The sequence below is a fragment of the Onychostruthus taczanowskii genome, unplaced genomic scaffold (assembly GCF_017590055.1).
Source record: "Onychostruthus taczanowskii isolate IOZ18803 unplaced genomic scaffold, ASM1759005v1 scaffold22, whole genome shotgun sequence".
In the NCBI taxonomy this organism is placed as follows: domain Eukaryota; kingdom Metazoa; phylum Chordata; class Aves; order Passeriformes; family Passeridae; genus Onychostruthus; species Onychostruthus taczanowskii.
In genome coordinates, this window is record NW_024499462.1 from 1,744,135 (window position 1) to 1,771,345 (window position 27,211).

The following is a 27,211-nucleotide window of genomic DNA, read 5'->3' on the forward strand; positions in this document are numbered from 1 at the left end:
ACTAATCAGCTCTTAATAGAGGCCAAGGGTGTTAATTGAACAGTCACCCTCAGCCCACCCCAGCTGGCTTCAGAGACACAGCAAAGACCCTGGTGGTGCTTAATTCACGAGTACAGATCTGTCCATGGGGGCTCAGAGCTAACAACAGTCCAGTGGAAACCAGGAATTTCCTGCCTATGGCTTATGGGTTGGAATGAGATGATCTTGATCCCCTCCAGCCCAAACATTTCTGGGATTCTACAATTAAACCTTTGGCTTCAGCAGCCAAATTGCTTCCAGGCCTCATCACTCAGTCACTGGTCGCCGAGGTCAGTACCTGGAACCACCTGCTGGAACCTTCCTCATTTTCTCCATAGGACCAGGATGGTCTAAGGTTTTAAATGAACTGTAGGCTGGATTGTATTCTTCCCTGTGAGGATGGTGGAGCCCTGGCACAGAGTGCCCAGAGAAGCTGGGGCTGCCCCTGGGTCCCTGGAAGTGCCCAAGGCCAGGCTGGACAGGGCTTGGAGCAGCCTGGGACAGTGGAAGGTGTCCCTGCTCATGGCAGGGGTGGGATTGAATGGTTTTAAGGTCCCTTCCAACCCAACCATTCTATGATCCTATGATTCTATTCATACCTTATGATTTTAACTCTGCTTTCCACATCCCCTACTCAATCCTGCTGGAAGTGCTCAGCCAGAGGGACCAGGTGAGTTCCTGCTTGGCTTTTCCATATTGAGTCCAATTCAGATCACTCACTGCAAACCTCTGTAGTGTTAAGTTTTACAGTGACATTTCCTTTTTCCCCCTCACTGGATCCTTTCCCATTTCCCAATTTTTCAGCACACAGAGGTGACCACCACCCTCCATTTTGCACTCTGAGGTAAAGCAGTGCCATGTGGTTGTGACATCCTTGTTCCTCCTGTCTCTTCTCCTGGCAAAGTGCCTAAGAATAGCGAGTTTTGATTTACTGTTGCAGAGGACAGGCAGAGGAGCTTGTCCACAGTGATTTGTGAATATATTTCAGAAGCTACACACTCCAAACAACATCTCCTTTTGCAACTTCAGCTTCCATCTCCCATTGTTTGAGATCATTTCCACTTGTATCAAGAAGCCTTTGAGTCCTCTGGGGCTGCTTCCTGTGAAAAATTTGCAAGCTTAATATTTGGATTCTTCCAGACATGAGTTAGGAGCTGCTCAGAGAATTTACTGTTTAAAAACACCTCTCTAATCTAATCTATTACCAGTTCTCCATCCCATGGTGAGGAAGCACCAAAAATGTGTTACTGGAACGTATGGGGCTTAATAGGCTGGAGTTGGAATAAAATCAGATGTTTTATATTTGAAGATGAGCAGAGATATAACTTTACACAGGAAATATTTTCTTGTAAGATTTAATACGACAGGAGCTGTTTGTTTGCCTTGTAAAAATCTCTTAATAATTTTCTTTTTAAATGTTGTTACAGCGTCAAAGAAGACCTAAAATTTCTAAGTAAGCCTGCTAAATTCACCTTCTTGTTTATGGCTATTTTTTGGGGGGGAGTACTGACTTGTTCCCAAAACCAGCTCTGGGAAATGCAGGAAACCTGGGGAATCTAAAGGAAGCCCTGGGAAGGAGCTGGCACCAGCCCAGAGCAGTTTCTCTGCTAAGAAAGATGCACTGATGGAGCATCTCTCTGATGGCTTTACTGCAGGAACAGTATCATAAATCTATAATGTTTCTCTCCATAAACTCCACTGGTGTACAGTGTATTAAACTGGCTCTTAATAAACTGCACTCCTTCCCTCTTGCTTGCCTCCCAAGCACATAAAATAAACACCAAGAAAAGGAACTAATTTACAAAATGAAGTCTGTTTTTTTTCTGAGAAGAAAACAGTGGCCAGTGGCTCAGGGTGACAGTGGTGTCCTTTGGGGGACAGCTGTTGATTAATATCCTCATTAACAACACAAAGGGATGGAGGGCACCCTCAGGAGGGTTGCAAGTGATGCTGAAGGTGACCTGATTGTGACCTTCCAGGACCTAAAGCAGCTACAAGAAACATGGAGAGAAACTCCTTAGAAGGGCTTGGAGAGCCAGGACAAGAGGGAATGGCTTCCCACTGCCAGAGGGCAGGGTCAAATGGGATTTTAGGAAGGAAGTGTTCCCTGGCAGGGTGGGCAGGCCCTGGCACAGGGTGCCCAGAGCAGCTGTGGCTGCCCCTGGATCCCCAGAAATGCCCAAGGCCAGGCTGGACACTGGGGCTTGGAGCAGCCTGGGACAGTGGAAGGTGTCCCTGCCCACGGCAAGGGGTGGAACAGGATGGGGTTTAAGGTCCCTTCCAAGCCAAACCATTCCAGGATTCTGTGAGAAAAGTACTCAGCCAAAAATTTTAACCTTCTGAGGCAGCCCCAAAGCTGCCCTGCTCCCCAGTTTTTCTTTCCTGCAGCATCACTGCCACATCATCTAAATGAATTTGCTGACCCCTGGCAGTCACAGCTGAACATTCAGAGCTGGTTTCCATTTTGACAGGTTGCTGCCAAACACAGTGTTTGATTTTTTTTTCAGTTTGCATAAGACTCTCCTTGAAGAGGTCAGAACATCCCAAGGGAAATCTGGTGTCATTTGAGAGGCACAATAACAGCCCATTACACAGGCCAATAAACAATGTTGGAAGCAATTCCTCTTGGACATTCAAACTCTTTCCCTTTTCATTTTGTCTTTCTATTATAAAGAGTCCTGTCATTTCCAGTACATTCTTGCAATAAAATAGAAAGGCTGAAAAACTAACTGGTGATTTGTTGAGATGCATCTGACTGTGGAAAAACCCACTCCATTACTGGAAATTAAGAGCTGACCTCAGGGACCACATGAGGCACAGTCAATACTGAGTGTTAACTTTGTTCCATCCCTCCTGTTTAGCTTGTGAGACAAATTATACATTAAAATCTGGTTTGATCCTGTTCCATTTCAGCTTCTGCTCCCAGCACTGCAGGGATGGTCTGCATGGACAGAGAGAGAAAGAGGCTGTTTTCACAAAATCCCAGAACCCCTGAGGCTGGAAAAACCCTCCAGGATTATAGAGTCCCAGCTGTGCCCAATGCCCACCTTGTCCCCAGCCCAGAGCACTAAGTGCCACCTCCAGCCCTTCCTGGGACACCTCCAGGGATGGGCACTGCAAAGCTCCCTGGGCAGCCCCTGCCAAGGCCTGAGCACCCTTTCCATGCAGAAATTCCTGCTGCTGTCCAAGCTGAGCCTCCCCTGGCCCAGCCTGAGGCCCTTTCCCCTTGTCCTGTCCCTGTTCCCTGGCAGCACAGCCCGACCCCCCTGGCTGTCCCCTCCTGGCAGGAGTTGTGCAGAGCCACAAGGTTCCCCCTGAGCCTCCTTTTCTCCAGGCTAATTCCCATGCAATCCACCAAGGCTGGGCCATGCTGAGACTTGACAGTGGAAATCAATTCTTCTCTACACACATAATTACCAAAAGCATTTAGGAGCATAAAATTTTCTTAGGCTCAAGATTTTGCATCTTCTGTTTCTGTACTGAGGGTACAAAGACAATTTGGTTGTATCATTCCTAGTCTTGCTGCTGCTCCACCCATGCCAGCACATCAAACTTCCTTCTTTGCATTCCCTTCCACAGATGTTGCGGATCTTGAAGCTTTCATCTTTGCCATTCCTGGATGGTTGAGTCTGTGGGATTTGGGACATTAAACACAGCTCAATATGAGGGAGAGGCCAGCAGGGGTGTCTCTGCAATGGAAACATCACTGAGGTCCCTGCCTCTGCTCCTGGCCTCTTTATGGGCTCCCGCTGTCACCATCAACCCTGGTTCTCCTGGTGCCAACTCCTGCTGATGCTCTGCTTCTCTCCAACCTCATCCTCTCCCATCACTGCTGTTCTTACATCATCCCAACCCGCACTTCCCTTCTGACCTCAGCATTTTTCCTCCTGAAGTCTGATTTAATGGAAGTGAACTGCAGCAGTCAAACTGATCTTTACACACCCCCAAACAATTCAGCTGCGAGCCTTTAATGAAGCCTTAACGACAGCAATTCCAGCTCAGGGCACAAGGGAGCAACTGAATGGGTGGGAAGTGCAAATAAAAAATGGGTTTCAGCTGAAGCATTCACATGCCCTGCTGCTGGTGACAGATACCTGTCATATCCCAAATGGAGCTAGGAACAAGCTTTATTCCTTCTAAGATAAATCAGTGTCTTCACTCCCAAACATTTTCCTAGTAATGGAAGGCAATCATGCCTCCAGCTTGGGAAGACATCACCATTTAGAACAACACAGTCAGCTTGATTTTCAGAAAAGAGTGATGGGATGTGATAAGAAGTGGCCAAAAACTCCCAAGCTGACTTTTCAGCGCACTGGATACAACACTTCAAACACAAATTCATATAAATATCGAATAATGAAAACAGCCCAGTGGTTGAGCAGCACTCGTAATGTGCCATGAAAAGCTATTTTCCTAATGGACATTTGGGGATTTGGGCACAAAGTTGATTCCACATGCAGATGTTGGACAGAAAAACTCTCAATCAGCTCTGCAAAGCTGGAAGGATTTGCTCAATTTAGAACTGACCTGAAAAACAAGTTTGAGAACGAGGAGAATAATCAATGTTTAGACAAATAAAGTTCCATGGTTTGGCTGAATGGTACGTGAGGAAATCATAATACAGTTTATGACTGGTAATCTCATGATTTGAGACCTCTGCTAGATTAAACTGATGGAAGGAATACCTGAATATGTTAATTGAAATAATGAACTGCTGAAATTCCACAGCAACTGTGCTCTTGCAAGCTGGGCTGAATCAGAGCTACTCCGAGTCCAGGCTATTTATTACAAATAATGAAAAGAATGGCACAGCCAAGGAGGGGATTTGGTGGTAGTGGAACTCTGGAACCTGCTGAAGTGGCCAACTCTGTTATCCAGGGGAATTCTACCAGGCTTGTTGGGAGATTACATCTCTAAAGAGCAATTTGGGTTTTGCAATTATTAAGAGAACATGCAAATTAAGAAATGCTAACAAGACTTGGGGTTTATTCCTCTCTCACTTTTTCTTCTTCATTATTAGTATTATTAATACATTTTACTTTAATCCCAGAAGGGTTTGGATTGGAAGGAACCTTAAATTCCATCCAGTTCCACCCCCTGTCATGATCAGGGCACCTTCTACTATCCAACCTTGCTTCAAACCCCATCCAACCTGGCCTTGAATTCCCACAACCTTATTTTTGCTCAAAAAAGGGGTGCTCCTCTTGCAAAACACAAAACATGCCCCACCTTGGGTATTGAATCCATCCAGAACACTGTGGCCAGGGCTCACTGCAGGGAAATCCCTGGAAATAAGCAGCTGTAAAGTATGCAGAGCACCTTTGCTCTCCTATTAATGAATGCACCAATGCCCCATAAATGCAGTTATTTTACCCACTGTACAATGCCCAGACAGTAAAGAATATCAAACTCTAACGCATATTCCATTATTCCACCAGAGAGGCTCAGCTAATGATTCCAACTCCACACTCTTTGTCCAGTTAAAAGACAGTGTAGACACTTAGTTATTTTATATATCTAACAGCTTGTTGTTTATTCAGAGCTAAAACCTGAGTACCAGCTGTGGCAGTTCCCCACATTGTCCCCAAAGACAGCAGGGTGGTTGTTTAGATCCAACAACCAGTTCATTTCATGGCAGGCAGAAAGGAAGAAGGAAGCTTGCCAGAAGCATGGATTTTACCATAAGGAGGCAACTGGCAGGTGGTTCTGGGGCACAATTATCCTGGATTTATACATTTATCTGGTGTAATTCTCAATCCTGGCTATGGCACCTATGATTATTTGGCTTTATCTTGTTATTGCTACAAACTAGATGTGACACTCTGCTCAATCCCAGGAGAAATTTCCCATAGATACTTCCATGCACTAAAACTGCTCCTACTTATGGTTTTATTTCAATACATTTGCATCCTCTGAGAGTTCGCAGTTTTCTTCTTGGAAAGTACTTTAAAAATCTATCCCAGCAGCAGCAAACGCAAACATGGGTTGGTTTTATTTTCCAGGCTGAGTAGATTCTCCTTCTATTCCTTCCAGCTTTCTTCTTTCGCCAACTCTTTCCAAGGAGGCGGCAGATATTTTTTGTGTGGTGCATTCAACAGCTCTAAGGGAGCCATCAGCTTCCAATCACCTCAAAGCTTCTCCTCTTTACTGGGAGGTTCCAATCCTGTCTAGCCTGGCTTTGGACACTTCCAGAGATCCAGGGGCAGCCACAGCTGCTCTGGGCACCCTGTGCCAGGGCCTGCCCACCCTCACAGGGAGGAATTCCTTCCCAAAATATCCCATCTATCCCTGCCCTCTGGCAGTGGGAAGTCATTCCCTGTGTCCCGGCCCTTGGAAATAGTCCCTCTCCATGTTTCTTGTTGGCTCTTTCAAGTCCTGGATGGCTACAATTAGGTCACCCTAAAACCCAGAGCTTTTCCTATGACTTATTACCATGCAGACCTCATTGAGTATTTGCTTCTGCAAGGACACCATGAAAGAGTTCAGTAAAATCAGTGTTAAAACGTGACATACCAATAATTTCCACCTGAATTGGACACCAAGCCTTGGCTGCCCAACTGGCAGGGATATATCCAACTTCTTCCTTTCAGACTTCCCTTCTCCTTTCCCCTTCTGCCTATGGAGATGTCAGAGGCCTTGTTGTCTTCTATCCCTGGCAGTGTCCAAGCCCGGGCTGGACAAGGCTTGGAGCAGCCTGGGATAGTAGGAGGTGTCCCTGCCCATGGCAGGGGGTGGAACAAGATCACTTTTAAGATCCCTTCCAACCCAAACCAGTGTGGGTTTCTGTGATTCTCTTCCTTTTATAAATCTGTGCTTCCTTTAGGGCTTTAGTGCAAACAACCCTCGTTACTCTCATTTGCTGCTACTCTACAGTTCCCATCGGTTCCCGGCCTTCCAGCACATCTGTGATGCATCTGTTCCAACAAGAACTCCAGATGTCCAGAGCACACGGATCTCACCACGCTGCTGTAGTTTTCAAGACTTTAAGCATTAGTACAAAAATCTGCATATTTGGTCTTGGTCTGGTTGCTTGGCTGGTCTAATCAGCATAAAATCTTACATCCCTCAGCACTTCTTCCTTGTTTTCTACCTGAAGTTAATAAAATTCTACCCTATCCCTGTATTTCTTCCACAGAAGATGGAATTCCCTCAAATTGCTCATTTGTTGAAACCATTCGTTCCTCAGGTTCCCTCCAGACTTCTAACCATAAATGCCATTTTGGCTGAAGTGAAATGCATCTGAAAGAGCAGCTATTAAAAGGAGACATGAAACTCCATAAAAACCTTGGAGGCACTGCTAAGCAGGTTATTCACCTTCTGCTTCTCACCCTGTTTTATTTGGGAAAACAGACTTCACTGGGAACACACCACATGTAATCTTTAAGCTACATCAAGCTGGCCAATAATTTGCCTGGCAACTTTACAGAGCTGAAAAAGGAAAAAAAAATTAAGGGTTGGAAAAGACTTTTAATAAACTGAAATCCAACCAAGAACCAGCACCACCACTGTCACCACTAGTCCATGTCCACAAGTGCCATATTGACAAGTTTTCTGAACACTTCCAGGGATGGGGACTCCACCCCCTCCCTGAACAGCCCATCCAATGCTTGACCACTCTCTCCATGTAGAAAATTTCCTTGATATCCACTCTTAGCCTCCTGTGGCACAAGGTGAGGCCATTTCCTCTCATCCTATCTCCAGTTTCTTGAGGAAGAGATCAATCCCACCTGGTTCCACCTTCCTTTCAGAGAGTTAAAGAGCAATAAGGTGTCTACTCAGACAACAAGGTGGCTGTCTCCTCAGCAACCTCACTGATTTTTGGGAGCTCATTAACAGCTGTTTTGAAGATCCCACAGGCTCCATATAGAAAATTTCCTTGATATCCAATCTTAGCCTCCTGTGGCACAAGGTGAGGCCATTTCCTCTCATCCTATCTCCAGTTTCTTGAGGAAGAGATCAATCCCATCTGGTTCCACCTTCCTTTCAGAGAGTTAAAGAGCAATAAGGTGTCTACTCAGACAAGGTGGCTGTCTCCTCAGCAACCTCACTGATTTTTGGGAGCTCATTAACAGCTGTTTTGAAGATCCCACAGGTAACTCTCATTCTAGTGTGTCCCACACCCAACACCTCTTACAATTCACCAGGAGAATATTTCCACCAGACAAATCTTGGGCTAAAGAGCTTCCAAGCAGTAATTCCCAGTTCTCTGCTGGAATAGTGAGTAGGTCACACAAAGGCAGCATTTTGAGGCTTGAACCCAAGTCCTTTGTGCCAAACCATCCCATTTCTCTAAGAACAGGGGCTCAGACAACAGGCAGCAGCTCCAAAATTGTTCTTCTCCACCTGAAATGATATTTAAATACGGCACAGACAATGTTTTCCCCCATGCTCTTACCAGCAAGAAATGAAATATTTCATGCTGGATCCAATTACGATGCAATCAATTTTAACTGATTCTGCTCTGAGTAGGCATAAATATTTCTCATAAAGGAAGTTAGGATAATTGATTGATTTAGATTAATAGAGAGAAAGTGAACTGTATTACAAGCAGCTGGGAATTAACTTTGTCCTTGCAAGCATGAAACAACACCAAAGGTCTCTCAGCCTTCAAGTATGTACAAATGAGAAAGGAAGAGGAGTTTTTCCAAGAGGGCAGAAAGACCCACTTAGCATACCAGGGATTTAAAGGCTGGAACATCACCAACCTCCTACTGCCATACTAATGACCTGCCAAATTTGAGTTCCAGACACAGCTCCTGATTTCAGCTGCAAAATGTCTATTTCTGTAGTCATGGTCTTGTTTCAAATTCAAAGTCCAAGTTCTCTTTCTTGCTTGTTTCCCCCACCATGATTATTATTTTAACATCAAAAAATGTGCCACACCCTTTCTTTATTTCTTTTCCTTTTTCTTCTTTTTTTTTTTTTTTTTTTTTTTCTCTTTTGGGTATTGAGGTGTTAATGGAGTGTCCACAATTGAGGGCTTGCTGACCAAAACCAGGAGTTTTTCCTTGTCTCCAGCTGGAAATTAAATGCATGAACATGGCTGGAGATAGGGCAGTGTTTTGTCAGGAACCAACACACTTGATTATATAGTTGTCCCTCCCCTGATGACTGGGGAGGTCTTCCTTAAGCACCCACAGAATATGCACCCTCAAACCTCATCTGACCTTCAGCACAGCCTGGATACCCCCTCGGGGTGAGGAAGAGCATCTCAATGGAGTCTCTCAAATTGAGGCTTTCAGAATAGCCCAAAGGATAAAGGAATGAGGCAACATCTGTGCTGCAAATCCTTGGCAAGGAGCACCAACCCATCCTGCTTCCTGAGCAGAACAAGCTCCAGCAATCCTTCACTTTGCTGTTTCCTAATAGCCGTAAGTCCACCTCTTTTCAAAAAAAACTCTATGGAAGGCTCCTAAAAAGGCTGATTAACATGAAGATCACAAAAAAAAATAATGCACTAGAAGGTATTTGAAAGACTCCTCTGTCAGCAAGAGGAAAATCCACCCCTGCCTTTGGAAGAACCCCAAATCTGACAGAACCCCAAACCTCTGTCACTCTGGCTGATACAGTGCCAAGGAATGCCACTTCCCAGCTAATGGAAGAAAAGGGAGAAGAATCTTCTGTAGGGTCAGCACTTAAAATACAGACATGTCCTGGGGTGGGCAGCTCAACCATCATGGAAATATGCTGGGCTCCAAGAAAGCCACTGCCACTTGGAACTGCTATCAGATTCTATGAAAACACCAGTCCAGCATTTAACATTTTTACAAGAACTCAAACCCAAACCAAAGAAGAACCGCAGTGGAAACCATAAAAAAAAAAAAAAAAAAAAAAAAACCCACAAAAAAAACCCCACAAAAAAACCCCAACAAAACAATCCCACACATCAAATGTTTTCCCATTATATACATTCTGTGCCACTGTTTGCAGCTCCATCCCACCCACTGACTGACCTGCCTGCTTCCTCTGGATTTGCCCACTCCTGGCCAGGATACCCTGGCACACAGATCCTGGATCAGACCCCGTGGCTCTTTGGTTCCTTTTTCCCATCAGCTGTAACAACACTGTAAATCACTGGCTGCAATTAGTAGTTTCTGGGGATAAATGAGTGAAGCAAGGCCTCACCACAGGGAAATGATGACACCTGCTAAGTTGTCATGATGTTCTTCACAGAAAAAAAAAAAAGTTTTACAGGGTGGTAATTAAGTTTCATCAAAAGACTAAGACATATTTTCCATTAATTTTAAGGTTACACAGGCACATAACTCTCAAGAGAGATATCAACCAAAAAAAAACCCAGACCAAACCAAAACAATTTGAATAGGCAAAGCAAAACAAATGTTCCAGAAAAGAGAAGCCATTGAACACTAACAGAGATCATAGAATCATAACTTTGGGATAGAAAGAACCTTAAAGCCCATCCAGTGCCAATCCCTGCCATGGGCAGGGACACCTTCAACTATCCCAGGCTGCTCCAAGCCCCATCCTGGTCTTGAACACTTCCAAGGATCCAGGGGCAGCCACAGCTGCTCTGGGCACCCTGTGCCAGGGCCCCACCATCCTCATCACACGGAACAATTCCTTTCCAATATTCCTCCTAAGCCTGTCCTCTGGCAGTGGGAAGCCATTCCCCCTTGTCCTGGCATTCCATCCTTTGTCCCAAGTCCTTCTCCATCTTTCCTGTCAGCTCCTTCAGGCCCTGCAAGGCCACAATTTGGTCACCCCAGAGCTTCTCCTCCCCAGGTGAACACCCCCAGCTCTCCCAGCCTTTCCTCCCAGCAGAGCTGCTCCATGCCTCTGCTCATCCTGGTGCCTCCCCTGGGCTCTCTCCAGCAGCTCCAGGTCCCTCCTGTGCTGGCCCCAGGCTGGGGTAGCTCTGCATGTGAGATCTCCGAAATGTGAGACAAAGGATAGGTTGATAATACCAGAGAAACAAAAGACCTGAGGAGAAACCTGTGACTGACGAAGTCAAGCCTTTGGAAGCAGCTCTAAGATCCTCCATTGTTATGTTTCATAGACAGCCAAAAATCAGAACTGGTGTAGCAGAACATCTCTGTCCAAAGGAGGGAAAGGTCAGAAGCACTGATTATAAAAACATCCATTTTCCAGCAGGAAAAGGTGATTTAAGCCACAAGATGCTGCTGAAACCCTGGTTACTGGCACTGAAACAGAGGACATGCCAAACCAGTGTTGACAGTTCTGTGCCTCTGGTCCCAGCACGTGGATGTCTCCTGGAAGAGCCAAGAGTGCTCAGATCCCTTGCCAACAGTCCTGAAATAGGGAAAGCAAACACTGTGCCATTCTTTAATCCCAGTAAATACACACGTCAGCTGGAGGCTGATCCCAGGCAAAACAATGCAAACAGACAGAGGAGACCAAATGCATGCTACAGGAGTATAATACACCTATTAACATGGGACAATGGGGGAAAAAGTACAAGAAATTGGTTATTTGTAATGAAATTACAAGCCTGGGGAGCAGAGGGAATGCAACTTCCTAAGTTTAAATATCCATGGCCTCGTATCACATAAGCTGATTATGAAACTATGAAAATAAACTGGATGAACATTAAATGGATTAAGAGCGAGTGAGCTGAGGTCTCAAAATACAACCAGGAAGAAATCCCTGCATCAGCCACATGTAAACACACAAATCCCGGCCTGGGAATGGTTTGGAAATGCAGTGTCTAGACCCTAGGAAGGGTCTAGACCCTAGGAAGGGTCTAGACACCACCTAGATGCTGCAGAGCCCCTCTTTCCTTAGAGATGAAAAGCCTTGCAGGCTTTGAGTGTACTCAGGACAAATACAGAGGCTCATGGCAGCCCCAAGTTCCTCCAGTACCTCCCTGCATCCCTGCTGGAGCTGGGACACTGTCCAGGAGCACTGACACAGGCATGGGATAACAAGGGTGTGACTGGTATTAGCAATGGGGGAACATTGCATGGTCCTGTGAGCCAAAACTCAGAAAGGCAAATCAATCCAAGTCCTTGCAGAGGAGTACAGCCCAGTGACCATAACCTACAACTTTGATTTCATCAGAAATGCTCTAAATCTCCCCTTTTCTGTTTCATCAAGCAGAGACTGAGGAATGAGACGCCCAGACTTGTGCTGCCTTAAGGTCCCAGGGCAAATCTGCTTTCACTGTGGACAACAGCAGCCCAGCAAGCCTGGATTCCCACCATAGGGAGAAGGAAGGTGAGTTTTCTTTCAGAAGGGGAATATTTTCCTTTAAAAGTGGGCTATTTCCTTTACAAGTCAAATATTGTTGGAAGCCAAAATGCAGGGAACTCTCAGAACTTTGGGCCTGTAAGCCAAAGCTTAGAATTAAACGGTGGATTTGATCTGAGACCTTGGAAAAGGCTTCCAAACTTAGGTGCTAGAAGTGAGAATGTGGATTTATAGTTTTAAGCAGAAACATGTTAAGCTAAGTAGAGGAAAGTTTAGAGTTTTAGAGTTTAAGACATAGAAAAAATAAAAGTAGTTACAAGGGTAAACAAGGAGTTTACAATGCAGTACTGTAGGTTTGTGTGTCATAACATGATTGGCTAAGAAAGCTGACACTGTAGCATAAGTCCATAAGACAAAATATTTAAGGAGTGGGTCAAAAACATAAATATCCAGGTTGGCAGTGTTTTATTGGTCAATAAATCCTTAAAAGGTCTTGTAACTAGAAGTCCTGTGACCTTCTGAACCATGTGGTGAAGATGTGAGCTGAACTCACCCTTCCTGCCTATGTAGAAGATAAGAAAAATAAATTGCATAATCTAAAACCACTCAGAGGCCCTGCCTTGAATTCCTTCAAAAATCCCCGTAAAGTATATTATTTTAGAAGTGGAATATTTAAGTTTTCAAGTGCTGTATCAACAATGGAATGGGATTGTTCATTAATAATGCTGGTGATGACTGGGAAAATGAACACTGTGAGGTTTCAGCAACTTGATCATTTTTTCAGAACTTTTCCTTCTGCACTTCTCAGGCTCATACCTGCACCCACCTAACAGCAAGGTTTGTATTTTGGCTGGATTTGGAAGCGTGTTCTGCTTCCCTGAGTCCCTGATGGCTTTGATGGGATGAGGCAGGGAAGGGTGAGAGGCTTAGCTTGACTCACAGCTTTTTCCTCCTTCTCCATTTCTGGGTTCAATTTCACAGACAGCACTCAAAACCCAAAATTAGCCTGACATCTAAAACTCAGAATACACAGAGCTACTCCATGGATGCTCGATGCTTAAAGGCTAATTAGAGCTAATAAAAATAGTATCAAAATGTTCAGGGCTCTGCCTGGCTGCTGAATGAGAAGCATGGTGCAAATCAGTACTGAAGGGAGAGCAAATGTGTGGTTTTAATGTATTTTAATGTTTACTAACCCAGCAGAGACATCTGACACCCACCAGGCATGTATTCAGATAGCTGAAAATTAACAGAGATCATGGTACTAATTATAAAAACAATTAAACAAAACCGAGGCAGCACATTTTAATTAAAGAATCTTCCCTTTTGTTGTTTATTTTTTTTTTAATCTATGCCATGTCATATTTCAACAGTAAAAAAATCCCAACCCAAAGCTCCAATGTGCTGTCAGTTGGGTGAAATTGCCCTTGAAAAAAAGCAGCCACCGTTTCCCATCTGTCTGCAGAATAAAGAATTAATGAAAGGAAACCCTTAGTCAATTTAAAAATAATGAGCCATCAATATGGAGCTGCTTCAGCTCTATCAAACTGAATTAACAACTCATGGTTTATTTTTTTTTTCTTGCCTCTGTCTCCTCTCTTTTTTTTAATCCAGTTGATACTAAAAGGCAAAAATTCGAAATTTCACACTTCCCAACCACCTAATTCCTTGTCTGGTTATAAGAGGTAAAATTTACTAACTTAAGTTGGGCTTAACCTTACTAAACAAGGAGTACAACTTTCCAGCACCTTTTTTTGACACCTGAACTCCAAGCAGGAATCAACCATGCCAAGGACTTGGGCAAAATCTGGCACAAGCAAAGGAAGTGCCTGGAGCAGCTGGCTTATTAGAATTAATTCTAATTATAGGGATAATTCTACTTGTGCTCCAGGTTAAAACAACCTAAACCACACAGGTGATGCAGGGAACAGTTCCCTGAGGATCCTGGGTTCCAGGGAAGCACAACAATCCTCCAGAACAGGCTGTGAGCCCAAAGGAGGTGTCTTTAATCCTGTCACCCCACACTGAAGCTTGCAGGAGCACTGCACAACCCAAGCAGGCAGAACCCCACGCAAAGCTATTTATATCCAATTTCATCACCTATTTCTCCTCTCCCCCTCCACATTGACCCAGTGAGGCCCAACAAAGTTCATATATTTTGAATTAACGATGAAAAACACGTCCTGCCAATCCACCTCCCGTGCTGGCATTTACTGGTGCTCAGGAGCTGTTTGTAATCTTGTATTCTAACCACTATCAATTACCATAAAAAGGTTGAAGTCTTCACCTGCTGTTTGATAAATAATGCATGAGAGATCTTAACAACAGGCAAGAAATAGCACTGCCAGATCTTTAACACTTAATATCCAACCAGCCCTGGTCCCCAGGGACCTGAACAAAAAGCCTGTGCTCCAGGGGCAGATCCTGGGCAAAGAAAGGTGCTTTGCAGAGAAAGGCCTTTTACAGAGTTCCACAGATCAAAACCTGTGGTTTGCCTGAGATGTTGTTAATCAAATAAATGGAATAGCAGGAAGCTGTTTGAACTGGTATCATATGACATTCCAAGGGGGAAAAATAACATCTCATTAACCTGAGAGCTCTGTGAGAACACTGATTAAACAAGGAGGTATTCCCCCATCTTAATGATTCTATGAATTCTATGATTCTAGGAATTCTTATGAAAATACATATCTCATTCCACTGTTACCAAGCTTTTTGATTTTTTTTTGTCCTTTTTATTTTTTTTTCCTGTTTTGTTTTTGGGTTTTTGTTTGTTCATTTTGTTTGTTGTTTTTTTGTTTGTTGTTTTTTTTTTGTTTGTTTTTTTTTTTTTTTTTTTTTAATAAACAGCATCATCCTTCAGGCCCACCCTCAAGCTTCACTACCAAAGAAAAGCAGCATATCCTTCCCTTTCAGCTCCTCTCAGCCAGAGGTCTTTAAAAACCACAGCCCCCTGCGGGAGAGGTGTGAGGAATGAACACCCATGGTGACAACTCACCTTCAGGAGAAATGGTTTCTCACTGCTGAGATTAATTAAATGCCTGGAGGGACTCAGCAGGAGCATTAATGCTGAACAAAAGCATGAAACAAACCCTGTATGGTCACTTGACAAATTTAACACCTTAAAACATTATGAGTTGATTCTGATGGGTCTTGAAAGGGTTCTAATAACCCAGGGCATCCCCTCAGCGTCTCATGGCAGGTGGAGGAGAAGCAGGGAATCCCTCCCAAAAGCCTGGAGGGATGAGCCCAGCCTGTGGATCCCCAACAAAGAATTCCCCTGTCCTGCTGCACACACAGCTTAGAGGAAAATGCAGATTCTGGTATGCCCAGGCCAGAAAAATGCAGTGGAACACAGCTGAAACCACAAGACTTTTTTTGACCAGAGCTTTGCTTTTACATGAGAAGTGGGAGGAATGAACTGCAATCCTTCATGGCCAAGGGAAGGCAAGGACAAGGGAAGGGAAGGAATGGTTCCAACGACATTCCCCTTGGAGAGATGGATGCTGACAGCCCATTGGGGGGGTGATTCTTAAAAGGTCATATATATATATATATATATATATATATATATATATATATATATAACAATCTTAATATATATATATATATATATATATATAACAGGCTTAATGTATATTCTAAAAACGTCAAGGGTAAAAAATAAACACCAGAAAATTCCTTTAGTAAATAAGTAACAACAAATGGGCTTTCACTTACCTGACTTAGAAAGCCAAACCAAAAAAACAAACCTTTTCTTTCCCACAGAAAGCTGAGGGGGAGAACATGAGTGTGTAGAAAATTACACCATAAACATCAACCATTTGGTGACCCTCTCTCTTTCCTTCACTGGGAAACTTCTTACTATCTGATGAGAAATACTTTACAAAAAAATCTAATTGTGTAAGACAGACAATTCAAATTTTGCCTCAAATTAGTTCCTAAAGGATCTGGAAGAAGAGATATGCTTCTTGTTCTGATACAGCAACCACATCATGGAGTGGTTTGGGTTGGAAAGGACCCCTCTCTCTTTTTCCACCCCCTTCCAAGGACACCTTCCATTATCCCAAGTTACTCCAAGCCCCATCCAACCTAGCACTGGACACTTCCACAACTAGGGAGCCACCCAGGAGACCCAGATAAAGCCTGAAAGGAATTCCCCAGGGATCTGTGGGGCAAGCAGAGCTAATTTGGGAAAGGGAAATAGATAAAAAGTGCCCTTTGACAGATAGGAACAGCAACTCACAGGCCACAGAACTCAGAAAGAAATTAGGACATTCAACAGTTAATTGCAGTGAGGGACCATCATTCCCAAAAGAGTCCCAGAGGGACTCTGTAAGATTTTTGTTTGTAAAAGGAAGGAGACACAAAGGTGTTAACAGAGGGAGCAACCAGGTGAAAATCACAGATCATTAATGCTGGAGGAGATCTCTGGGACCATTGAGCTCAACTGTTAACTCAGCACTGCCACTGCCACCACTAGCCCATGTCCCCAAGTGTCACATCCACGTGGCTGTGACATTCCTCCAGGGATGGGTGGATTTGCCATCACCCTGGGCAGCTGTTCCAGGGCTGGACAACCCTTTCAGGGAGGAATTTTCCCAATATCCAACCTCAACACTGGCACAGACTGAGGCTGTTTCCCCTTGTCCTGTCCCCTCCCCCCAGCTGGCTGCCTCCTCATGTCAGGGAGTGGTGGAGAGCCAGAAGGGCCCCCCTGCGCTTTCTTCTCCACATCAGACTTGAGGATTATCCACCAGAAACCCCAGAAATGGGAAGAAACAGCTCATGGGCCACATCTCAGGCCAGCACTCTGTCCCAGCCCTTTGTATATATTGGAAAGACTTGGATGCATCAAACAGAGGGTGTGGAGCGGCATGTGAGGGGAAATAGGATCAATAACCAAAAAAAAAAAAAAAAGAAAAAGAAAAGGAAAATAAATAAAAACTCTCAAAACATACAGACACACTTGAAAAGTGAGGTGGTTCTCCCTGCTGCTGCTTTCCTCAGGGATGGCCTTTCTAAAAACTATTAATTCCTTGCATGGAAGATAATTTGTCACAGAACTGCTCTTTTAAACTTCACCCTGTTGTGAAAGTGACAAAATAATAGGCCCAACACGAATGCTCAGCAGTGCATTTCGGAAGCAACATGTGCCAGGCTTTTCATTGGGTTCATAAACCATTCTGAGAGATAAAATTTTATGCCTGGTAGCAGCAACGTATAATTATTCTTCTGAACAGAGCCGATATATATTTGGGCAAAAACTTAGTAAAGTATTCACAGATCATGGAATGGTTTGGGTTGGAAAGGAACTCAAAGATTTTGTACTACCATCCCCCTGCCATGGCTTCCTTCCACTATCCCAGGCTGCTCCAAGCCCCATCCAACCTGGCCTTGCGCACTGCCATGGATCCAGGGGCAGCCACAGCTGCTCTGGGCTCCCTGTGCCAGGGCCTGCCTACCCTGCCAGGGAACAATTCCTTCCCAAAATCCAATCCATCCCTGCCCTCTGGCAGTGGAAGCCATTCCCTTTGTCCTGTCCCTCCATCCCTTGTCCCCAGTCCCTCTCCTGCCCATCCTGGTGCCTCCCCTGGGCTCTCTCCAGCAGCTCCAGGTCCCTCCTGTGCTGGCCCCAGGGCTGGGGCAGCTCTGCAGGTGGGGTCTCAGCTGAGCCCAGGGGCAGAGGGGCAGAATCCCCCCCTCCCCTGCTGCCCACGCTGGGGCTCAGCCCAGGGCACGGGGGGGTTCTGGCTCCCAGCTCTCACCCCCAGCACCCCCAGCTCTGTCTCCAGGGCTGCTCCAGCTGCTCATCCCCAGCCTGGATCCATCCCAGGCATTGCCCCAATCCCAGTGTAGCATCAACACCTAGCCTGGTTAAACACCCTGAGATTCTTGACCCTTCAACAGCTCCCCCAAACACCTCAAGAAAAAAAATGGGCTAATCAGAAGGAGAAAATGATCCTTAGGACTGGGGTAATGGTATAACTTAGATATAGCCAGAAAGTCCAGACTTAATGATTTATTTTAATCAGGCTCTGTGTTCCTAAACAACTGTGTCAATAGGATAAAAATGTGGAATAGCAGAGTAATGATGAAAAATGATGCTTGAATAAAGGAGGAAAAATCTCTCAGAGCCATGGAGCAGAACATTTGGCTTGATTAGCATGACTTTGAAAATCTGAAAGGATACAAGGAGCTTTCACATGAGACTGTGTAACAAAATAAACCAACAAATGAAATTTCTGTTTGAGCCAAGCAGGGCTTTGAAATCCATCACTTATTGAATCATTTAGTGTTCCAAGTACTCTGCTGTTCAAAACAAGCAATAACTTTAGTGTGATCCTTATTAGTGATTCAAAGTTGGAATAAAGAGAAAAATTCTGATGTTTTGAAGCAATCTGCATAAAAACACAGTGAATATGGTGGAAAAGCATATGATCCATGAATTACTACGCAGTTATCCACCATTTTAAAATCAAAATAAAATTAGTGCAATTAAAGGAAGCTGGGACATGACCATTATAAAGTCATTTTCCCCCATGTTTTTTGCTTCCCCTCCCCCTTTTTGGGGGAAGGGTTTGAAGGGTTATGGAAACATTAAGGACAGCTCATTACTCACTTGGTTCAGATCCATGCTCCCAGTGCCACATCCAGACACACATTGAAGAATGGGAAATGCAAAGCCATACCTGCTCAGCCAGGTGTGAAAAGGGACTGGAGTTATATCATCACTTTAAATGGAAATTTAGGTGAGGTTTCCTTGGAAGGAAATAATTTTTCAAAAGCATGCCTGGCTTACAGAAAGCATCTCAGAAAAGTAATGGGAATTTTGTCCTGGGGGACAGACTTTCCAAGAGTCTTGGGTGCCACCTGAAGAGACAGAGAATTCCAGGATGGGTCAAAACTCAGTGGGCACCTGGTGCCATCTCCCTGCTCCAGCAGGGCCATCCCAGAGCACAGGGCACAGCATTGTATCCAGATGGGTCTGGAATATGCCCAGAGAGGAGCCCCCACAGCTTCTCTGGGTATGGATATGGCTCTGCTCCAGGGGCCCAGCAATGGCACCAGAGGAACAGGCAGGAACTGATGCCCTAGAAATTCCACCTGGTCATGAGGATGAACTTCTTCTCTGTGCAGTGCCACAATGACTCAGCTTCTCTACTTTCTGGATCTTCTGGCAATTCTTTATATCCCTGTTGTGCTCCAGAAGGATGAAGGGAGGGGCCCTGTGCCTGGGCACCAGCCTGTACATCCTACTCACTGGGTACTGCAATGGGATTTGCATGCAAACCTTCCCTCCTCCAGCACTTCCACAGTCCTTGGGCACCATGAACTCTCATTTCTAGTGTAGTTTTGTCCATTTTAATCAAACACTTCATTTCCCAACAAGGTAAGGTGGGGAATTCTTTTGACACAGGAGAGGCAGAAGGAGACCAGTTTGGGAGCCCACCACACTGCTGAACGTGTCTCCTGGTGTTAGCTGGACTTGGAAAAGAACTGACATGGCTCCAACCATTCAGGTGGGATATTGGAATGAAAATCCTCCCTGTGAGGGTGGAGAGGCTCTGGCACAGGGTGCCCAGAGCAGCTGTGGCTGTCCCTGGATCCCTGGAAGTGTCCAAGGCCAGGTTGGACATTGGGGCTTGGAGCAGCTTGGGACAGTGGAAGGTGTCCCTGCCTATGGCAGGGGGTGGGAATGGAGGGGCTTTAAGGTCCCTTCCAACCTAAACCATTCTGGGATTCCTACACAGGACTCAGCTGAACAAAGGTGAATTTTGAGAGCTGAGTTGGCTCAGAAGAGCCCCAGCAGGTCCAAAAAGCTGATTCCAGACTGAGCAGCTCCAGCACGCAAGAACCAGTAGAGCTGGGAATTTTGGAAAGGGAGCACTTGCCCAGAGAGCTCACCAGAGCTGAGGGAAGAAGGACAAATGGATTCTGAGCTGCAGGGCAGGAACTCCATCGTTTGACAAAGAACTCACATAAAAGACCATTCGTCAGAAAGCAGAAGATCCATTTTCTCTGACATCAGTGTCACACCATTGCTGGTGGCACGAGAGGAAAGCTGAGCTCTCAGGACTGGGACAGCTCTGTGGGACTCATTGCCATGGGACAACAGAACCAGGCTGACCTTCCCTGGGAGCTGCTTGGAGCAGCTTCCTCCAGATTTACCAACGCTGCTTTGGGCTCTTTACACACTCCAAAATTAAAGCAATACCAAAACACTTGGAAAGCACATTGCAGTTCTGGACACCAATCCCTAACCATCACCTCCCACTGCCTGAAGCAAAACTGATTTTACAAAGCCTCAAAATGTATCAAATCTTGCACTGCTTTACTGGGACTGTGACAATCAATCAGGAGAAGACAATTACAGAGCATTGCTACTGAAACAACATTTGCTGTTGCAACTATATGGAAGAAATAATTAAGGGAAATACGCAGTTCTTCATTGGCAAAGGTAAATAGACACCGTGGGAATATGAATGGATCACGCACCATAATTTGAATAACTTATTCTGACTACTCAAACTGTCATAGATGAGCTGTTCAGAAAAATTCCAGTCACTCTGAGGAGAATTTCCAGTAAATACATTTTGAAAAGGCCCCGGCATTACAGAGCAGAATCGTGATCCACAATTTCCCTTCCCTCAAAGTAGAGTTAAATTCCTATTTTTTGCCATTGAAACATCACTTCTCTCTCTCATCCCTGAAGGTAATTCAAGGACCTCTATTCCACCTCTACCAAGCACACCAATACCAGGTTAGGCTATTTGTCCACACAACTGACAGCACAAAAATAATTAAGTATTTCCAACTCTATCCCTGTTTTCTACCCTTAAGAATTAATCAGTTTCTCAAAGAACAACTTTTCTCTATTACTTCCACCCCAAATTATCTCCTGTTTTTTGAAACTTTGATTTTATTTTTTTAAAGATGTAATTTTTTAAAAAATAACTGAAAGAGGAGAATTGCAGAGATCTTTAACAACAGCTCTGCTTAAGTCCCAACCACTGCTGATGTGCTGATAAATAGAAGTAGAATAATAAACTGATCCATTTTACAGCTTCCTCAGCCTTTACACATTAGTCCTACACGAAAAACATGAGAATGTAAATCCATGGCATAAAACCAGCATTAGACACCAAATTGATTCATTACTTCCTAATGAAATCCTTAATACCCAAATCTGGAGAACACATCATTTCAGAACAGAAATGAACAAACAGGATGGAATGAAACAAAAATAATTTCCATAAATTTCATCCTCTTTTCCCATCTCATGAATTTATAAACTAAATCAAATTGTCAGGAAAGAAGTAGCACTTCCTGGTGAACATTTTTGATTGAAGCACCTGCAGGCAGAATTGAGAAGCAACACCTGTGAGCCAACTGCTGACATGAAAAATGGGGGGAAAATATAAATAGAAGCTATAAAAATAAAAAAATATTCCATATTTCATCTCACTGAAATAATTTATTAGCTGAGGAAATTATGGAGGAAATTGTGGACAGTTCTTGGACCAGAGCATTTAGAAAAATAAACCAAGTCAGCTACAGTTGGGTGTCTCTTGATTCCCTGGCCCTGTCACAGCCTTCCCACCCCCAGCCAGGGAGGCAGCAGCAGGAAGTCCTTTTGCAGAAGTTTTCCAGGAATGTTCATTGTTGCCAGGGGATTTCTATGGCTCAATCAATCCTGTTTCTCCAAGTCTAATCAACACACTCCTAAACAGCCCAAGAATGCTTTGAACAAACCAGAACTAGAGCCAGGACTTCTCACAGCTCCACAGAGCCTGGGCTGGAAGGCGCTCGAAAACTGATTCAGTGCCACCCCCTGCCATGGGCAGAGACATTTTCCACTGTCCCAGGCTGCTCCAAGCCCTGTCCAGCCTGGCCTTGGGCACTAGGAGGGATCCAGGGACAGCCACAGCTGCTCTGGGCACCCTGTGCCAGGCCCTCAGCTCCCTCCCAGGGAACAATTCCTTCCCAGTATCCCATCTAAATTTCCCCTCTGGCACTGGGAAGCCATTCCCCCTTGTCCCTCCATCACTTGTACAGAGTCTCTCTCCATGTTTCCTGTAGCCCCTTCAGGCCCTGCAAGGCCACAATTTGGTCACCCCAAAGCTTCTCCTCTCCAGGTGAGCACCCCCAGCTCTCCCAGCCTTCCCTCCCAGCAGAGCTGCTCCATGCCTGTGCCCATCCTGGTGCCTCCCCTGGGCTCTCTCCAGCAGCTCCAGGTCCCTCCTGTGCTGGCCCCAGGGCTGGGGCAGCTCTGCAGGTGGGGTCTCAGCTGAGCCCAGGGGCAGAGGGGCAGAATCCCCCCCTCCCCTGCTGCCCACGCTGGGGCTCAGCCCAGGGCATGGGGGGGTTCTGGCTCCCAGCTCTCACCCCCAGCTCCTTCTCCTTTTAGAGCAGCACCCATAGGAAACCCCCAGGCTCCAAATGAGCCCAGGAATGACAGACGGAGCAGAGCTGCCCAGCCCTGTGCTGTGGCACAGTGTTCAGCCCACGTGGGGCACACAAATCAATACAAATCCACTCCTCCTGTTAGAATTTGTCCAGAACACTCCACAAGGGTAACAACTTCTGACAGAAGTTACTCAGTCTGGCAGCTATTGGATCTAATGGATCACCTCTCTTCCTACATAAAAACACAAAGCCGGAATAAACTCTGTAAAGTGAGGCCTAATTTGAGCAGATGTTATTACGTGCCTGAGCCTGATCCAGCTCAGATTTGTACTGCCGGCTAATCTAATATCTTAGACCTGGAATTAATAACCACAGAACAGGATCAGCACCCAGAGATTCAGCAAAACACTGCTGAGGGTCATCACTAAAATCTCATCAACCACCTCGACTGCACCCTGAGCTGGAACGGCCAGACTGGCCTAGACACTCAGCCTACAAGTGGCCAGATTTAATTCCAAGCTTTATTCATTGGCTGCAGTAGCTTAACTTAGATCTGCACACCACATCTCCATTGCCAGACAAACCAGATTCCAGGTTGGTGAAGATAAATTTGAAAAGGATGGTCAAAAACTGGTCAAAAACAGTCATAAACACATTAGGGAGCTGTAAGATTGTCTAAAGATGTGGGAAAAATCTATATGTGGGCAGGGAGGCATAAAGACAATGGCATGAGCTAGATTAAAAATCAACTGAAGCACTTTCTCCCTGGAAACATTTCACAGGAATAATAACAACATGTAAGCTAATAACTTGAATTTTTTCCGTTATAGAAACACTACAAAAAATAGTGCACCAAGTAAAAGTAAAACGCAAAGAGTCCTCAAAGTGCCTTTATGGGAAAAATAAGAAAAATCAAGATAAAAATCACAGTTTGGTGCCTTTGCACGCCTACACAGACAAACTTGGGAAATGCTCTTCTCAGAATCCCTTGAAATGGTAAAACTAAGATGACTTTCCTTCATAAGGCTGATTTTTGAATTATAGGAAGCAATAGGTCAAAGTATTTTTATTTAAAGAGCGAGATGCTCATGAAGGCAATACAAGAATGTAATGGAATCAGTTAGACTGGAAAAGCCCTCCAAGGCTGAAGCACCTCCAAGTCATTAATTCATCCTTCTTCCTGAAACAGGAAGGAAAAGTAGGAAATGAACATCCAGCTACAGCTCTTAAGGAATGCATTTTTTGATAGACCTCAGGCACAGCAATCTTCCAAATTGACTTTACTAAACAACTTTTCCCCTTAACCAAAATGCCTGGGATAGCAGGACTTTTCCTTCTTTAGGGCTAATTAGTTCAATTCCAGCCCTGGTGGTCACTGAACACTTAATTGAGTATGAATATTCAGATCATCACTCCCAGTCCTCATCAGCACACCTAAGCCCACCTCTGAAGGAAGGCTACAGATTTTGTGCCTCTGGGGACATTTCCTTCAATCCCTGTCAATTGTCCTGAAAAGCAAGTTAAACCAGTTTGGACCAGCATGGAAAACATCAATGTAATCACATCCATTCTTCCAGCATCACAATATAATAAAGCTGAAAATGAATTGGTGCAAGAGAATTAGGGGGAAACCCCACAGCTTTGTTTCCTGCATTTTTGTGTCCTATTTCCCATGAGTCCCTCCACACAAGGGATTATGGAAGGGGATTTGTAGCAGGATCACACATCCTCTGCCTCCCCAGGAAGTCAGGCTGAAGAAAGGTTGCTGCTGAGAGAGCAGGAAGATGAAAAAGTGGAAAAATAAGACTTGACCCACCTACAGCCATGAAAGCTGCACTTCCTTGTGTCAGACATCCCCAAGGAACATGGAAGAGAGCAGAAGGTTTTGGGATTTGCTCCCATTATTCATTAGAGCACTCACACCATCATAAGGGAAGCAGGGAGAAAAAAACCCACCAAAATAAAATCAAACCACACCTGCATTGACCGATTTTTCTAGGATGGGAAAGAACACAAAGCATTCCTAACTGTGGAATTTTTTTTGTTCTGGATGGAGCACCAAGATGCCAATTCCTATTTGTCCTCACCTTAGGGGAATTCACTTTGGTCTGCTTGTTTCCTCTACCCCAACTTCTGCTTTCTCTTCCAAATTCTAATTTAATCTCTAAAACTTTAAATCTTGCCTTGTAGAAAGAAGTCCTTTCCCAAGAGTATACTTTCCATCAAAAACTCTGCCCAAAGATTCTACGCTCTTTAGAATTTCAGGCTGCTCATCTGAAGGGAAAGAGCATGGATGGCTCCACATGGAGGCCTCCAAAAACTTGGGGTACACTGGCAATGACAAAGTCTGACCTAGGAATAAGGCTCATTCAGTCTTTAAAACCTGGTCTCAAATCCAGTAATCAAATAAAAAAGAAATCCATGAGCGAAAAGAAATCTCTGCCTATAAAAATCATCCAGAAAAATTCAGTTTTGCTGGTAATATGATCTGAAATACTATCACCCAATTCAGTACAACACAGGGAAAATGATAAAATAATTCATTTATTCCTTAAGAAAGGTCAAATTCACTCCCTCCAGGATTGCTCACATGAGCACAATTGCAGTGTAATTTACTATTGCACCTAAATTACTTGATATAAAGAGATATCCATCCCATGGTGGGAAACTGTCAAATCTTAACATCTCTGCTGATCTTAAGAAGATCTTTAAAGGTCAGGCACGGTACCTGTGTGCCTGACTGTGAAAACAAGCAGGAGTTATTTAGGAAAATGTTTTTATTCTGTGAGATTTGCTGGTCTCTGACTTCCCGTGAATTAGGAATGATTGAGCTCAATGTGCCGTGGCACACTGCGATTCATATATATTTCTAAAGAGCAGGGTTTTCTGTTTATTGCCAGAACACAATGACCACATGCACTGATGGAATAAAACATCCCAGCCACTGTTTTGAGATCTCCATCCTTAGAGGAGCCATTCCAACCTCAAAAACAGACCCTTGGAGGCAACAGTGCCATGGAAGAACTGAAATAAAGATGAGATTTCACATTTTAAGTGAACTAGAGACTTGTTTGTATAGGCAAGAACAAAATTAGGTGGGTTTTTATTTCTACATCTCTTGGAAATCCCAATATAAAGTTTGGTCTCTGGAAATGTAGAACACCATGCATTCCTTATTAAGTTTTGTATCTCAGACTGAGTTGGAAGATGCCTCAAAGCTTACCTCATTCCAACTCCCTTGCTGTGGGCAGGGACACCTCCCACTAGACCAGGTGGCTCCAAGCCCTGCCAAGCCTGGCCTTGGACACTTGCAGGGATGGGGAGTCCACAATTTCCACCTCTCTTTCTAAAGGCTGTCACAAAGTTTTTTTGATGGCAAAGTTGGTTTGGATTTATTTATAACCCTTTGCCATTAGCCAGATTTATTTCTAATGAGCAGGGAGGATGAAAGGCTAAGAGAGACTAGCTATGGCAGCCAAACCATTCCAGCTGAGGGGGTCATTCCACCAAAACTGAGCAGCCCACAAGTGGAACACATCAGGATTCAACAGCAGCTTGCCAAGAACCAACACATCTGATTCCAAGAGCACATCCATCTTTGTAGCCCTCCTTCGGACTCTCCTGACTGCAAGGAAAACCACCCCAGGAGGACGGAAAAGAGCCTAGTTTTAGCCACTCCAGAGCTCTTCAGCACACAGGTGTATTAAAAATTGGTTTATTGAGGATTTTTACCCATAAATGCATTTATCCATCCGACTTTGAGCAATCCCACCAAGGAAATCCTCCAAGAATAACAGCAGAGAGGTACACCAGTATCACCTGACTTTATTCATCATCTCAAGCACCCACATCTGACAAACCACAGCCACACACAGCAGAAAAACAGACCCAGCTTGCAAGGTTGAAAACAACCCAAAGCCTAAACACACAGAATAAAAAGCAGGGAAGAGGAGTAACTAACTCAGGAGTAACAGCTGATTGTAACACGGTAAAGCACTTCATCCCATCAAAGTACACTACACAAATGCAATGCTTAGACCACAGATTAATAATTTGAGAACTGTCTGATTTGTCAGGAGAATTAAGATACTGAATAAAAGGGACATTGATTTTCTTTTGAAATTTCCATGACTACAACCAAGTTCTTCCATTTTAGAGGTGTCTACAAACTCACGTTCCTAAACTCAGAGGCAACCAACAAGCAACCTTCCAAAAGCCACATGGAAAATACAGACCACATTGTTAACACTCCTTTCATGCTGAAGAGTAAAATTTCAGCTTTACCCAAACAAAACCAAATACTGACCAGAACTTTGTCCTCTGGTACCATCCTGCTGACTTAAGAAAAATTAAGAAGGTCTGTTTGCCACAAGGGCCTTATAGACTGGTAATAAATAATTAGTGTTATAAATAACTGTGGGGCACTCACCGTTGCGACTCTCCTCGTCAATGGGAACTATTGTGGCTGGAGGACCTGTTCTGGCCAACTTGCAATCTATAAAGATAAAAAAAAGAGTTATTTCTCATTGCAAAAGTACGATCTCTGGGATTTTGTTGCTGGGTTTTTTTTTAAAAAACCAGCATATTTGGCATGCTGAAGACAAGTATTCCCTTA

General features: G+C 44.4%; 1 protein-coding gene across 1 annotated transcript in view; it reads right to left on the bottom strand.

Annotated features, from left to right (window-relative positions):
- The window catches only part of PCDH15 (protocadherin related 15), a 369,222-nt gene that overhangs the window by 209,384 nt on the left and 132,627 nt on the right, over positions 1-27,211 (bottom strand). The window contains exon 4 of the mRNA XM_041404901.1: positions 27,026-27,091. Coding sequence (XP_041260835.1) covers positions 27,026-27,091 — 66 coding nt within the window. The remainder of the gene's footprint in view (positions 1-27,025; positions 27,092-27,211) is intronic.